General features: G+C 34.2%; 1 protein-coding gene across 1 annotated transcript in view; it reads right to left on the minus strand.

Moving 5' to 3' along the window:
- Positions 1-17387, minus strand: part of LOC141840607 (uncharacterized) — a 58362-nt gene that overhangs the window by 33484 nt on the left and 7491 nt on the right. The window contains exons 2-3 of the mRNA XM_074728649.1: positions 14711-14792; positions 7793-7896 (exon numbers count right to left, since the gene is read on the minus strand). Coding sequence (XP_074584750.1) covers positions 7793-7896; positions 14711-14792 — 186 coding nt within the window. The remainder of the gene's footprint in view (positions 1-7792; positions 7897-14710; positions 14793-17387) is intronic.

The following is a 17387-nucleotide window of genomic DNA, read 5'->3' on the forward strand; positions in this document are numbered from 1 at the left end:
GGCAACAAACCAACAAGGACTAAACTAAATATAACTAATCTTCTAAATCATTTATACATGCACCATCAACTACATCCATAATCCTCTCATTATCGGACTTAAAATCAATATCTTCTTCGTGCTCCTCCTCCGATGTATCTAAATCCTCATCGAGTTCTCTAATGGGGATGTTCCTTGCACTCCTCCTTAGTTGTAGCACTTCATCCACTCCTGAGGCCCCCGCCACCATTCTCCAAGTAAGTTCTGAACCTGGCTCGACCTCATCTTCATCACCACCGTCAACAAGCCAACCTTAAACTTCACTAGCTTGAGAGGATAGAAGCAAATCTCCGCCCATTTCTCTTTTACTCCTTCATAAGATTGACATTGAATTTGACATATACAAGATTATTTAATCTTGATGTCTCGAGTCTATTCCCCTTCTTAATATGTATCTAAACAATTAGAAAATTATTAAAACTAATAAAAAGAAATGATAGATAACATAATTTATGAATTACTACTTACCCCTGCAAATTGGCTCCAATTTCTTTCACACCTCGATAAACTACTTATTAAAGAGAGAAATTTCATTGTCATTTTTTGTAAGTTTGGAGTGTCACCACCATAATTAGACTATCATCCAACTTAAAAAAGTAAAGAGGCAAAAAATTAATAAACCAAAAAATAGATAAAAGAGACATGCATGTTAATGAATAGAAATAAAGGAAAGAGATATATCCGAATCAAAGTCATGGTATACATCCACCTTCTCATATGTTGCGATTGTCATTTTTCTTCCAAAGTTTTCGGATTTACTCTTATACTTCAACAATTCATCATTAGAAATGGGTGGATTGCATGTCCTCGTCGGTGGGAAAAATTCTCTCAACACAATTCAAGAACTCATTCATAACATTGGAAGTAAAAAATATGATTCAACAAGTAAGCGACATAATGCAAAGGACTATCAAGTCTATCCTTAGATTTTTCATCAATAATCTTCAAAATAGGGGTTGTATTTTCTTCTTTTTTTAAAAGCCTTTCTAATCTCTTCTTTGTTGAAACCTTTTTAACTGCACCCAATAAAAAGGTCATTGAGGACTTTTTGTCACCATCAACAAGGCGTAAAACTTTCACTAAAGGGGTGAAAGCATTCAAAGCCAAAGAAACATCATTCCAAAAAGAGATACTTATTACCGTCGCCTCCGTTGCTTTCCCCTTCACACTACTCTTTAATTTTGTTTTGTTCCACTTCTCGGATGTAAACATAAGTCTCAATTGATCTTTCTTTCTTTGAGACTTTCCAAGATCAAAAATGAAGTAGCAAATCTAATCACCCCGGGCCTCACAATAGCTCTCTTCTTGGTATATTTCCTCATAATAGCTAAAGTTCTATGATGTGCATAGATGAATATTGTTAGGGCCTTTGCTTTCTCAAGCATTCTGCTAAGCTTGGATAGCTTTCCAATTGTTTCAAGTATGAGGTTAATTGTATGAGTCGCACAAGAAGTCCCAAAAATTTGAGGTTGTGTAACCTTCAATAACTCCGCCGCCACCATATTGTTTGTCGCATTGTCTCACTACTTGAACATGTTGAGGGCCAATTTCACCACAAACTCGAAGATGTAAGTCCCGGCGTGCCTTAATGGATTCTTTAATAGAACCAAGAAATGAAGTACCTAATTTGCAATTAGCACATAAATTCATAATGCTTTTCTACTTGCAATCCATCCATGCATCGGTCAAAGATGTAAGCCACGGTGTGTGCCTCCATGGATTCTTCAATAGAACCAAGGAATGAAGTGCTTAATTTGCAAATTAACACATAAATCACAATGCTTCTCCTCTTGCGATCCGTTCATACATCAATCATAATTGAACATTCATTTTCCATCCACTCTTCTTCATGCTTTTTTAGAGATAATTTGGTCTTCTAAACTTCTTGTTTCGAAACAGGCTCTCTTAGAAGATATTGACTTGGAGGTTTATAGCCCGGACCGAATTAGCCAACCACCTCTACAAATTGTCTAAAACTTTGATTGCCAATTGCATGGAAAGGAATCCTCACCTCATAAATCCATCTTGCAAGGCACTCCTGCACATCATTTGTAAATTTTAACTTCAATGCATCATTTATGTTTTGTTGTCTTACCTTTGTTAGATCGATTGCGAATGATCCACTTATCAATAGGCCTAAGGTGCTTTGACTTCTTTTTAGAAGAATCTCCCTCTACTTAGCAAACATCATCCTCTACATCAACACCTATATTTACTTCCGCCCTCTCTTCTTTTAGTTCTTCCACCTTTTCTCGCTTCTTATTCTTGCTATTTTCAAGATAAGCACTTACTCTTTTGTTTATCTTCATCAAATGCTTTAGGACATATTTCAACTTATCCTACAATACCCGCAATGAAAGTTTAAAATCTCAACACGTGCCGAGGTTTCGATCCCGGACCAAAACAATACGATTTCGGTATCGTATCGTGCCGTGCTGATATAGTTTTGGTATTTTTAAATTTTAGATATGAATGTATATTAATTTTTTTAATATTTGATTATTAAATATGTTTTTTATTTTAAAATGTTGAATTTATATTCAATATTTTCTCATAAGATAATGCTTATTAAATTGTTATAAAATTATTTTAAAAAAATAATTTTTAAAATTCAAAATTAAATTTAAAATTATAAAATCATTTAAAAAGTTAAAAATAATTATAAAATTATTTTAAAATCTTAAGTTATTTTTTTGAATGTATTTGTAAATTTTTAATTCTAAAAAATTTATTTGAAATGTTTAAGAATTATATTTTCTTTAAATTTTTAGATTATTTTAAATTTATATTTAATTTTAAAATTATTTTAAAAAATTAAATTATTTTATTTAAAATTTTGAAATAATTTTCAATATTTTATAACTAATAATAATAGTTTTTTTAAATATATATTTAAAAAATAAAAAATTAACTAAATCAAAAAAAATCGTGACTGCAATAACCCATAGAGGTCATCACAACACTGTGGCCCATGTGGAAGCGTTTTAGGAATATATAAAATTTTATTAGAATTTTAAATAAATTTTTATATATTTTAATAGGATAATTTGATTAGAATTTTAGGAAATATATTTGATTATTTATTTAGGTTAAGGGTTGATTGGATTCACTAAAAAATAATAACATAATTAAGAGATAAATAAATAAATAAATATTAGGGTTTAAATAAAATATATAATTAATTAGATAATTTTATTAGGGTTTAATTAAGCCTCTTTTGAATTATCCCAATTAATTGAGTTAATTCGAGTTCAGTTTTAATTTTAAAAAAATCCAATTTTTTTCCCAACACGTGTGGCCTCAGCATGGACACAAGGTCGCACGATCCCTCCGACACGGCTCGGGGGTCGCGCGTAGCGCGCTTGCAGGGTCTCGCGACCCCTCCAGCACGCTCGCCGAGGTCACGCAACCACTCCGGCGCGATCACCAAGGTCGCGCCACCCCTCCGCACGATGCCTCCTACAGCTAGGCCTAGTGCCGGGTTGTGCCGGTGCCAGTCAGCGAACAGAATGAAATGTTTCTCCCGTTTCGACCTGCTTGGTACAATATTTCAATCCATGCCCGCAATATGATGTATTATCTGATAAACTTCTCCCTTAATAAGCCTCTTACACATTTCTTTGCAATACAACACCCCATAATCCCAAACAATATCATTAAACTTTCGCTTCAATTCCACCTCTGATTGTTTCTCATTTTCCGCCATTAATTTTTAATAATTAAATAAAAGATCAAAAACTAGCACAAGAACTTACTAGAAATATATAAAAGCTAACCTAGTGTGTTGGTGGCAACGACGGGCGACGCCATCGACGACGATTCCAGACAGAAAGAGATGGGTTGTGGGTGACTTGGTGGATTGGTGGAGTTTATGTTTTAGAATAGAGAGAAAGTGTATTAATATATCTAGGATTTTTTTAATTTTGTTGACTTTGACAGGCTCGCTGTCTCGCCCGCCTCGTGCACCGTCTCGCCTGCCTCATCAGCCTCACCTCATCTTTGACCGCCTAAAGCAGGCAAAGACTGCGACCATTTAGAATAGTGATTTACTCTAGTCATCGATGGAAAACTTCCATGGAATCGGGCCGATCACTTTCAAGATTAGTTGATTCGAAGAACTGAATACCTGAATTATCAAAAAAATGCTAAAGATGATTTCAACTTTACGACTAAGGGGGTAAGAAAAGGTGAGCTAACTATAGTGATAGCTATGAGATCAAAAGATCCTCTTCCAAAGTTGTACGAGAACCTTTAATTGCATGAGTCCTTAAAGAATTTAAAATGCGATGTCACCTAAGCTAAAACCCTTACCTTAATTGAGGGAAGAAGATCACTAAATGGACTTAGAATAAGGTGCAAAGCCACCTACCCAAGGATCCTATAGAATATCTCCCCCTGAATCGGTAGCATTGCACAAGCAATTAGATGAGCTCCTCAATGACGATTTGTACTAAAGTTCTAAGGTGCCTTTTGGAGCTCTCATACTCATCCAAAAGAAGCAGGAGAGAAGTCTAAGCTTTTGCAAAGATTATCAAGTCCACAACAAGGTCACCATTGAGAACAAGTATCACAGTAGTCCCATTATGGCCTTATTCAATTATTTAGTCGGGGTAAAGTACTTTTTAAAGAAAATTGAGTCTGGATATTAATAAGTATCAATTGAAAAAGGGGATGGAGGCAAAACCACTTGTGTACCTCACTATGCTTTCAAATTTCTAGTATGTTGTTTAGGCTCACTAAAGCACTCGCTACATTTATTACTTTGATTAACAAGTTGTTTCATGATCATCTCGATAAATTTATAGTGGTGTACTTGAATGTCAATCTACAACCAATTCATAGAAGTGTTAGGATAGCTATAGAGAATAGAATTGACCTACAAAAACAAATCTTTTACTATTGTTAATGCCTTAGCGAGATTACATAAACAAGATTAGCAATGAAAATAAAACATAAGTCAAAGCATACCACAACACTATGGTGAATCACTCTGAAAATCAATTATCTTCACAAGAACCTTTAGCAAGAAAACTTAGAGAATTAGGATACAAGGAAAGCTCAAAAGATTTACAAAAAGAATTTCACTAACTTCGATTCTCCTTTTATTTCCTTAAACCTTCTTCAACTTCACTTCCTATTTCATTATTCTCTTGTTAATTAGTTGGTAGGATCTAACATCAGTCAACTCTTCCTGATCATTTTCACCTTCAATCTGTCAATGCTACCCTAGGACTAAGTTGAATGATCCACTATAGATCATAGATCATTTGACCGTTACAACTCCCGCATGTCAGATCAATAGTTCATTTTAACTTTCTTGCAAGCCACCACCATCAATCGACTAAACTTAATTAGTCGATTACTAATATTTTGTTCACGAGCTACAAAACCTGAGTTGACTCCTTAGTCAACTCAGTTCACTAGTTGATTGTTCACTAATTGATTAGAACCACCTGCAGTCAATCAAAGCCTTGATTACAATCATCCTAATGATTGTATATGGTTGAAACTTCACCTACGTTGAAACTTACCCTCTCCCAAGGATACAAATTTCTTAGCTCACACAAAAGCTTACATTTCATAGGTTGACTTTGCCTCCAAGGTCGTCTCTCACTAAATTACTCATTCCTTAAATGCACCCAGCCCTCGACTCGCTCCATTTACCTTCATACTTCACCTATATAGTTTGTCTTACTCCAACGTCATCTCCGATAGGTTACTTGTCCCTTAGATGGAGAACTCTTGGCTCACTCCACAAGCATCGTTCACATTGCGCCTTATTCCATCTACTGTCAACGTTGTGTCTTAATACTCCTCATCTTGCGATCCTCCGAATGTCCAAAAGCATCTTTCTCTAATCTCCCTTCAGTAAACCTTGAGCCGCCAAGTCAACCAATTAGTTGCTCCAAGTCGAGCTCCATGAGCTACTCCAACACCACCTCAATGCTTCTCATCCCATGATTCCTCGAATGCCTCACATAATTTTCTTCAAACTCCATCGAACATCTAATCCATTGAGCATGATGTCGGTGATGTGCCAAGTCATCATCTACACTCGACCTCATCAAGTCACAAGCTTTGCAAGCTTTATGTTTGTGTTGTCAAGTTTTTGTACAATAAACACACATATAAAACACATATGTAATGTTTACCTTAAACTATTTACTCACAAATCTAACCACTTAGGGTACAATTGCACTAACAAGAGGATCACCTCTTGACACTTAAAGACTATCCTTTAAATTCTCAAAGAAATTCTTTGTACGTAAAGGATAAAAGTGTTATTTTATTCAAAGATCATTTTGTTGGGACATCGTAACAATGGAGCCTTGATCATGATGGACAAGGCAAATGTTTTGGCAATCTCAAACTGGTTGATACCAACTTTGATCCCTACTTAGGTAGAGCTTAAATCTTTTAGTCTTATGAATTAGTACCAATGATTCATCATAGCTTACTCTCAAAAGGTAACTCTCTTCACTAATCTTTTGAAGAAAAAAAAGAATAAAATTTGGCATTAGACATCATAGAAAATAGAAGCTTTTGAAGACTTTGAAGCAAGCATTATGGAGAAATGAATGTTCAAGCTTCCTAACTATGAGACAAGATTCGAAGTTAACACTAATGCCTCTAACACCACTATTGGAGTGGTACTTATGTAAGATAGGCATGTAATGGCATACAAGAGTCCGAAACTCAATGGGACCAAACAAAGACATGTGTGAACACTAATTAGCATGTGTCAACAACTCATACCATATGTGCAAACAAAACAACATCAACATGGAATCATCTTAGGGTAGGACAAAATTGATTTTGGCACTAAAATTTTAAACCATGTCAGTGACTTCCACTATTATTAACATCTTATTTTCATGCACATCAATACATGTTATAATTATCGATTTAAAATTTTAAGCTAATGAAGTTGATAGAGTTTGTTATAATAACGATGGAAATATAAGTTCAATTTTCAATAATGACAAGATCATATAGATAGACAATTAAGTCTTATTCTTTATTTGTGGATGTGACTATGCATTGTGTTGCAAAAGTTCCATGCCCACTTATCCTTCATTAATGCTATCAACTTCAGTACAATCTACTTTAAACCCATCTTCTGCACAAGCACCTCTTAATTGCTTGCTTCGTACTTATGTAATGCATCACAAAGCTTAATGATCATCTTTTTTACCAAACTTGATGGAGTGGAGGTTTTGGTGGGAAAGAATAATGCGTAGATAACCTAGGAATGAAAATTATGCAAGATTTTTAATTTTAAAAATTGTTATAAAATTTGTGAAAAAGTAGTTATTATGTTTTTACTAGGTGTTTTATAACTAAGATAAAATTTACCTCACTCTTATGAAAAATTAGTCCATCAATAAAGAGGTTCTCAGTCCATCATGTAATTCAATTATATAGTTTATTAAAAAAATTCTTTCTTTAGGTGAGATTTCACAGTGCTATATCCCCAAGTCTCACTCAGATCTTGGCAAACAGATTAAGTACAACTGATAGAAGTAGAGATAAAATAAAATAGCATTTGAGGCCATCTTAAATAGAATAAAATATAATTTTTATTCTAATGTCAATTTATTTTCTTTGATTGATTTTGAATAGGTCTATTTTATTTGTACTACCAGCTATAGTATATTCATGCTTTAAAGTAAACATTTTCCTCTATGAACAGGAATGGCATGTAAAATGTTGATGTGATCAACATAAGTCGGTCATTCAGCTATTTCATTACCTGTTTCCATGACAATATATCACACAAGGTAAGGCTGCTCCTTCTGGAATTACAAGGGGCAAGTAGTGGCTGCACTGAAGTTTCTTGCCACGACAATTTATGACCTGAAACAAGAATTTGTAATATCCATATCAGAATAGATAAGGTAAAACAAACAATTTTTTTTTTTTTTAAACTTTTTAGCTGAACCACCCCACACATATTTATTCAAATTTTTTAAAAAAATGTTAAAAAAATTAAGTTAAAAAAAAAAAAATCACTAGACTGGTGTTAAAAAAAATTAAAAATGTCTTTGTTCCATTAAAATTATTCATCAATGTCAAGGACAATTGATCACTGAGTTTGATGAGTTGCATTTAAAAAACCAGCTATAGTATATTCATGCATTAAAGTAAACATTTTCCTCTATGAACAGGAAATGGCATGTAAAATGTTGATGTGAGCAACAAGTCAGTCATTCAGCTATTTCATTACCTGTTTTCATTACAATATATCACACAAGGCAAGGCTGCTCCTGGAATTACAATGGGCAAGTAGTGGCTGCACTGAACCCCACCCCACACATATTTATTCAAATTATCAAAAATGAATTAAGTTTTAAAAAATCACTTGACTGGTGTTAAAAAAAATTAAAAATCTCCTTGTTCCATTAACATCAATGTCAAGGACAATTCTTATTGATCACTGAGTTTGATGAGTTGCATTTAACTAAATCATGTTAATCTCTGATGGGTATGATTGCACTGCTGCAACAGGTTCAACAGTTAGTTGTACTTGAGCATATGATTGGACTGTAGACACTTTGAGATGAATTAAAACATTAGTACCACAAAAGAGCCTTACAGATAAGGATGGAGAATCCTAGAGAACTGATTTACTGAACATATTTGTTTGTTGGCAAGAAACAAATCGGAAAGCTATACAACTGTGGTTTTCTTAGCATTCTACTTGTTATATAAGTGGGGAGATCAACTATTTGAAGACAAACTATTTGGAATCAGTTACATGGATCTCATTCATCATTGAGTATGAAGCTATGCTACATTATCCAATGGAAGATAATAAAATCTGAGGAAGAAAAAAGTAGGAAGAAAATTGAGTTTAAAATTTTGAACCATGTTAGAGTTTCAGTATCATTTCGTGTGATATTTATACGATATCAATAGTTATTTAATTAAATTATTAAGAATAACATAATTAATATTAAATTGTAACATTTTAATTAATTTATATTGTAATTAATTGGTTATATAATATTTAATTAGATTGTTAATTAATTTGATCGCCTCAATTTTTAGAATTAAAAATATTTGCAACCAATTAAATTTTAATTTTTTCCTTTTAGTTATTTGTAAATTGTAAACTTTTTTAGTTTCAAAATTATTTACATTTAAAGTTTATTCAACTTTTGAAGGTAAAGCGCTGGAATGAGCAACAAATAAAAGAAACATTCTGTAATCCTCTGTAAATTGAGGCATAATTTGCTTTAGAATTCTACAACATTCGAGCAATCTTCAAATTTGAAGGACCGAGAGACTTTTGATTGTTGAGAATGTAAACAAATGAATGTATATTTTTATTGGATTATGTAATTGTATTTGAAACTTACTCGTGAGTATTTGATAAAAAAAAATTGAAACTTAAATATCACTTTGTTTGTTGGATTTTATTTGATAAGCCATATAAAACTCTTGAAAATATTTTATTTTATTTTATTTCATGTAACTAAAATTATTACAGTAAACACCAGCACCACACCAGCTTGCATGTTTAGGACTCAAAATGGAGAGTTGTGTGCAGAAGGATCTTTGAAAAGTTGACAGGCTTACCCTCAAGGAATTCAAAGATGAGCCAAACTTCAGCTCATCTCTAATGATCCTCATTGTCTCCTAAACCATTAGCTTCTCCTTCCCCTTCTTCTCCACAATCACTGAATCTTTATCACCTTTTCCTCCACTACTGCCTAATCTGGCCTCCAGAAAGGTAGCACCTCAATAACATATTCATGTAGAAAACTGACAATGAACATGTGACTAAGATGATGCAAGAGCTCAAAATGGAGGTCGCAACCGCAATAGCCCTATGGTGAAAAAAAATCATTGTATAGGTTGCAACTGCCCGATCTGTATGTGGAACGGAGAGGTTCATGGACTGTGGAGGAGTTTATCTCAAATAAAAAAAAAAAGGGCAGCCCGGTGCACGAGGCTCCCGCCTTGCGGGGTCCGGGGAGGGAATCCAAGGTTCATGGACTGTGGAGTAGTTTATCTCAAAGACAGCTTCTATTTGAAATTACCATGTGTAGATTAGTTTAAAAAATCTGGAAAAAGGAGAAAACTTCTCATTCCTCCATTTTACTATTTATAGATAGATGATCAGTAAAACTTAAGAAAATATTAACAAAAATCTAGGTACTAGGAAACTCAACAAAATGATCGATGAAACTCAAAATTAAATATATATATATATATATAGTGGTAGGCAACACAACAAGACAAGTGTTAGCCCCCTGACTCGGTGGCACGGCTGGACACAAGAATTGGTGCGCTGCTCCTTTGATCCAGCCTAATGGGCATGTGTGCAAAGCATGCCAAGCAGCGGCAAGGCGCAAGGGCACCAAGCAATGACAAGATTGCAGCAGTGCGCGGGGACTGTCGAAGCCAAGTCTTGATCGAACCTATTGGGCATGTGCACAAGGCATGCCAAGCAGCGGTAAGGCGCAGGGGCGCCAAGCAGCATCAAGAGTTGGGGCATGTGCACAAGGCATGCCAAGTTGTGGCAGTGCGCGCGAGGCGCCAAGCAACGACAAGAGATGGGGCATGTGCGGGGCATGTGCGACAAGAGGGCGCCAAGCAGCGATTATACGACAGCGCACGGGGGTTGTCGAAGTCCAAGTCGAGCCGGAGGCAGACTTGGATTATGGCGAACAAATGCGAGGACGGAGCGTGCCAAGTCCGAGCATTTAGCCAAGCGGGCTTGCAGGAACGCGAGCCAAGACATGTGATGGGTGCATGCCATGCGGCAGCACATGGGGGATGTCGAAGCCAAGTCACGCAGGAGGCAGACTTGGAGTATGGCAAAGGGGGATGCGAGGATGAAACGTGCCAAGTCTGAGCATTTAGCCAAGCAGCGGTAAGGCGCAGGGGTGCCAAGCAGCGTCATGAGTTGGGGCATGTGCTCAAGGCATGCCAAGTTGCGACAGTGCGCGCGAGGCGCCGAGCAACGACAAGAGATGGGGCATGTGAGTAAGACATGCCAAGCAGTGCGCAAGGGCGCCAAGCAGCGGTAGGACGAGAGGGCGCCAAGCAGCGATTATACGACAGCGCGCGAGGACTGTCGAAGTCCAAGTCGAGTCGGAGGCAGACTTGGATTATGGTGAACAGATGCAAGGACGAAGCGTGCCAAGTCCGAGCATTTAGCCAAGCAGGCTTGCAGAAACGCGAGCCAAGACATGCGATGGGCATATGCCATGCGGCAGCGCGTGGTGGCTGTCGAAGCCAAGTCACGCAGGAGACAAACTTGGAGTATAGCAAAGGGGATGCAGGGATGCGAGGAATTATCAGTCTAAAAATAAAAATTTATATTTAAACTTAAAAATTGAAAAAAAAAAAAAACGTGAGGTCTTGATGGTTGCCACAACCTTGTGAGGCCGCCGTGAGGTCACAGTGCCAATGCCAATTGATGGGTGAAATGATAATTCCACTTTTGTTGACCGACATAGGTCGGTACTTAAAACCATGCATAGAGATAGAGAAAAATGAAAAATAATAATAATAATAATAAATGAGAGATAGAAGAGAAGGAAAACTAGGGAATACAATGAAGAAGAGATTTTGCTAAGGTTACACTCAAATTGGTCAATCCAAGAAAGTAAATGATTAGCTAAGGTTTGTATAAATTGGATACAAGTGAAACATTTAGAGATTGATTTACTAAAGGGATCAAACATTCAAATAGAATAATATATTAATTCTTTTGATTATCGACATTTTTCTTGGTTATTGATCAAAATATCTCAGTATTAGTAATGGTGCTAACACCAAAAAAATATTATGAAGAATCCACATTTATTATAACTCATCTTTAATACTTGGGGTCTTCATCCTACTAGTGTCAAATATGACACTAGAACACTAAGATTCAAGCAAATACCAAATATCTCTATTGATCATGTGTAAAATTTCTTAGAAATAATTACGTTACAAAATTGGATACAAGTGACATTTAGAATCACACTTGTGTTCAATACTCATATTTAAGTCTGTGCAACATAGTAACTTATGAAATAGTGGAAAATCATAAAACAACATTGAAGAAATTATAGGTTTATATTATAAAGATGTCTTATTAATTCTTAATATTATTTCTTGTGATGATACGCAAGGTTTCAAATACAATGTCATTTTGGTCAGCATAGCAATTAAGTAAACATCTCATTAGGCTAACAAACCAAAATCTACGTAGTATTTACACACTCAAGTAACTATAGTACAACTTATGTCAATTTATCTCATTAGTATCGACCACAATAAACCTATTTTGAAGGGTAATAACTATTCAAATCGATCTTACAAATCAATAGTACCAACAACAAAGTAAGAGGATGATGGGTGGCAATATCGGCATTGGTATTGGAAATTCAAAAAACCTATATATCCATGGGTGGGATCAAAATCAGTATAAAAAATGTCAAAACAATTAAAAACAGAAAAAAAAATTACTCTCTTTAGCAATATTAATAAATCAAAACACTCGTACCTCAATTAATTTTAATTAAAGTCAAGTTTTAAAAATGACTCAAATCAATTTTAGCTAATTCAATTCTATAAAATAAATTTTAATTTTAAATTCATTCTAATTTTATCAATTTCAATTTTCATTAAATCTTTTAATTAATTTTAGTTAACTAAATAAATTCTAACAATTTTTTAATTAATTCTCAATAATCAGATTAAATTTTATTGATTTATTCTGTTTAATTAATTTAATTGCAAATGAATTAATAATATTAATTATTTAGTTGAATCTAATTAATTAGTATTAATTATTTAAGTTACATTTAAAATTAATTTAATTATAAATTAATTAATTTAAAATAGTATGAATTTAATTTATTAATTTCAAATCAAGATTTAATTGAATCATTGAAATTATTTAACCAATTGAATAAAAATAAAATTATTTTGTTAGTTAAAAATCTATAATTTACTTTAATTAGTACAATTAGTTCAAATTAATTAATTTAATCAATAAAATTATTTAAATTACTCTAACTATATTAACTAAATTTAAATGAATTAATTTGAGATCATCACCCATCTTCCTCCCTAAGAAGAGCATTTGAGAAGACAACAAGAGGAGGACAAAGAGAACATCACTCGTCTTCCACAAAATCATTTGTGTTCAAGCGCTAACATTAGTGTATTAGCCTCTAGCTTCTCTACCTTTAGCAAATATCTTTCTCACCTTGAACTCTATTCCTCTCAAATCCAAATAATATGAATCTAATATCAATATCTCCTTTAATAATCCAAATTTCAAAAATCTCGTAGGAGTGCCCAATTTCTCAATTAATCCCAATCTAACTCAGCTAATCTAGATCGATTTTGCCAAAGGGTATATCATAGCACTAGAAGTACTTAGGCTAATTAAATCACTCAAAATAGGGAAAAGGGGAGGCAAAGGTGAAGCTACCAGAGATGAGGGGATGCAGAATAAGGCACAAGAAAAGGAAAGAGGTAAAGTAGAGATAGACATTTTGCATGACAATGGTGTCAATTCCATAAGTGCAAGGTAAGGGGCAACAATGGCATTTTGTGATATAGTACAAAAAATTACATTGAAAAAGAAATATTATTGAAGTGAAAATAATCTAATACATGGAATCTTAACCTCTTCAAAGTCATCAAATACAACCAACTTTTAAATGCCAAATTTATCCCTAAAAACTATAACAAATTTTAACAATTCTTCGAAATAAAAAACATATAAAGTATTAAGCTCTAAAATTTTAAAAGAAACTTTTAAATTAATAAGAAATTTTAGACTGTTATTTTGATTCATGGTCACTTCAGTGAAGAGAGGAGTAATTGTTGTTATTACTACCTTTCAATACTTAATAAAAATTAGAGATATTAATTAAAATAAATATATAATTATTACCAATGCTTACATCAATTATTAATATTTGTAGTTACTAGTAGAATTAACATTAATAATTATAACTATAAATATTTCTATTAACATATCATTATCAAGCCATGTTTGCTTCAATTATTTGGAGGAAAACTATTATACTTATTCAAATTATATGTTATATTATATTTATAACATTTAAAATGGTGAATATCAGTCTTAAGCTTAGATTAAAAGGGTGACGTTAGAACCAGAGACACAACTTTAAAATTTAACTAAACCCACAAACATGAATATTAACATATTTTGCATAAGACTAGGTTGATATAGCATTGCATAGATTTTAAATGATGGATAAAGATCATGTAGATATTTTTCAAATAATGGCATTCACCATTTCATGATAATGAATAAAATTTATTCATACATAAACATCATATTAATGTTAGAATTTTATTAATATTTAAAAAGTTATATTGAAATTATTTATACGCTTCATTATAAGTTCAAGTCATATTAGTATGGTCCTAAGTTATATTGTTATAAATTCATATTAATAATCAAGAATAATTTTAATGTACTAAACTAGTTAATATTTATTTACTAAACTAAAAAAGGAACAACAAATCCTTTAATCTAATCAAGTAATATCTTAGGGTGAAGCTTCATAGACTCTGATGTTTCTACTAGCTTGTTGAAACTGCAAAGAGATCTCATGCTAGAAAAAGTACTTTGTACTTGTAATATGTCATCAATGAAGTGTTCAAAATCATCATATCCTATTACCTCCAGGTCCTTCCTTTGAAACCATCGCCTTCGCAGCATAAACTCCTGGTCCAACAAATCATCTTCCGGATTGTAATCAGCCCTGAAATGCATTAGGCAAATTGATATTAGAACTCAGGCAGATAAAAGCAGCATAGATCATGCTAACACGAGGTATAATCAATAATGTTCCTCATGTTAAAGATAAGTTTCTGGTATCCCCATGACACATTGTTATTGATAATGCCAACTAAGGCACACATGGTCTGCTGGTCCAGCAAGTTGTCAGAAAGTATTGTACCTGTACTGAACATTTAGATTTGACCAATTGCATAAGGCAATGACAATAGCAAAAAGCCATAAATTGCATCTATTAGACATTGGCTAATTGTATAGGCTAGTAGTCACTGAGGATTTCCCACTCCAATGAAGTTATGAAACTGAAGGTGTCAAAACAAGAATTCAGCATTGATAATATATCTACAAAGTGAAGCTTTTTAATAGACAGAAGAACCAGTGATTCCAACCAATATTATGTTGGCTTTGACTAATGTCCAAGATATTCTCAATGACCTATTTGTACACTCATTGGCGCTGATTATATATGGTCTTTTAGGTTGTGTGAGCCAAAATGAAGAGGGAGGGATAGGGAAAAGATGAGTTGTTGTCCACCTGGATGGAACTACGAAGAGAAGGAAGCTAAGAAAGGATCCTTGACCTATCTTTACATTCAAAATTAATCCACACAAATATGGACGGATTGAATGAAGAGAAAGAGGAAAATGATAAAAAGACCAATATATCCTCTCTTCATTACTAACCATCAATCACTATTAGCCACCACTAAACCATCACCAAACACCATTGAATCATCACCATCATTGGCCATCACTAGCTTTCGTCAAACCATTGTTAGACACCAAATTTTACCATCAAATCATCGCCACATATCAAAGTTGATGATAGAACCACTATAAACCATCATCGAGCCACGGTAGGACCACAATGATTGTCAGATCCAATCATCAAACCACCACCAACTAATATTGGATCATGGCTATACCACCGCACATCGACCACCATTGTCAACTTTCCAAATAGAATGAAGAATATGTTGAATGGTAGAGATGATTTTTTTTAATTTCCCCTTCTTCCCCTCCTCCATATAAATCTAACCACAAATCGGGTCCGATTTAGACCTAGCTTGAAATCAAAACCAAGTCAATAGGCCGGTTACCTATTGATCTGGTTCAATGGATCTAACCCGTAACTGACCCATCTCTAAACAGGTCGGTCAGGTCCCAAATGAACAAGCAAACCGAAAGTTTGACCAACGGTTAATTGTTGATTCACTAATATTTATTTTTAAAAACTTTAATTTTTTAATTTTGTTTTAGATTTTTCAATGAAAGTCTTTATTTAATAATATTTTAGTGATATTAATAGTGTGGTTCAATATAAATTAACTCATTTGCTTTAAATTTTTCAATGTAGGACTATTTTACCTTCCTATTGAAGGTAATTTTTCAACCTATTTGTCTTAAATTTTTTAATGTGAAGTTATTCTACCTTTAATTCATTAAATTTATTAATCTCATTTAACTCTTAATAGATTACTCATTAGACTTATTCTATTTTCTTATCCATTCAATATTGAGTTTATAGAGACTATTTGACTTATATGATATATCTAATAATAAATTTATCAACAGATATAATTTTTTTAATAATAAAATTATATATAGTGAAGACTATTGTAAAATAATATGGAATCTTACTTTATTACAAAAGATAAGCCTCTATTTATACACGAATATAGGGACCTATTCTAGGAGAATTATTCTATAAAAAAGAAAAACAAAATATTTATCCTTAACAGAATGTCTAATAGAATATTTATCTCTAAATATTCTAACACTCCCCCTCAAGCTGGAGAATACAAATCATATGTACCCAGCTTGTTACATATGTAGTCAATTCGAGGACCGCTCAGTGACTTGGTAAATATATCTGCTAGTTGATCCTATGAGTTAATAAAACTAGTAGATATTTCACCAGATATGACTTTTTCTCTGACAAAGTGACAGTCGACTTCAATATACTTTGTCCTCTCATGAAAAATTGAATTTGAGACGATATGCATAGCGGCTTGGTTGTCACATATAAGTGACATTTGTGTAACCTCTCCAAATCTTAACTCTTGAAGCAACTGTTAAGTGGAAGCTGAAGGAGCAACAAAACTTGGACGATCTGCACGGGGAGGTAGGACGAGGAAGATGTGTTGCTCGTCGCGTCGAGGAAGACGCGCGACGAGGAAGCCGCTGCGATTACTACGTCGCGACGAGGAAAACGCGCGATGAGGAAGGTGTGTTGCTCATCGCATCGAGGAAGACATGCGACGAGGAAGCCGTTGCGATTGCTGCGTCGCGACGAGGAAAGCATGCGACGAGGAAGCCGTTGCGATTGCTGCGTCACGACGAGGAAAACGTCCGACGAGGAAGCCGTTGCGATTGCTGCGTCACAATGAGGAAAACGTGTGACGAGGAAGCAGCTGCAATTGCTGCGTCGCAACGAGGAAAACGCGCGACGAGGAAGGCGACGGAGGAGATCAGCACGTGGGAGGCGGGACAAAGAAGACGTGCTGCTCGTTGCGTCAAGGAAGACGCGCGACGAGGAAGCTGCTGCGATTGCTGAGTCG

This window comes from Curcuma longa, chromosome 1 (assembly GCF_044706935.1).
Source record: "Curcuma longa cultivar G26 ecotype Majalengka, Jawa Barat chromosome 1, ITB_CL_G26_1.1, whole genome shotgun sequence".
Classification (NCBI taxonomy): domain Eukaryota; kingdom Viridiplantae; phylum Streptophyta; class Magnoliopsida; order Zingiberales; family Zingiberaceae; genus Curcuma; species Curcuma longa.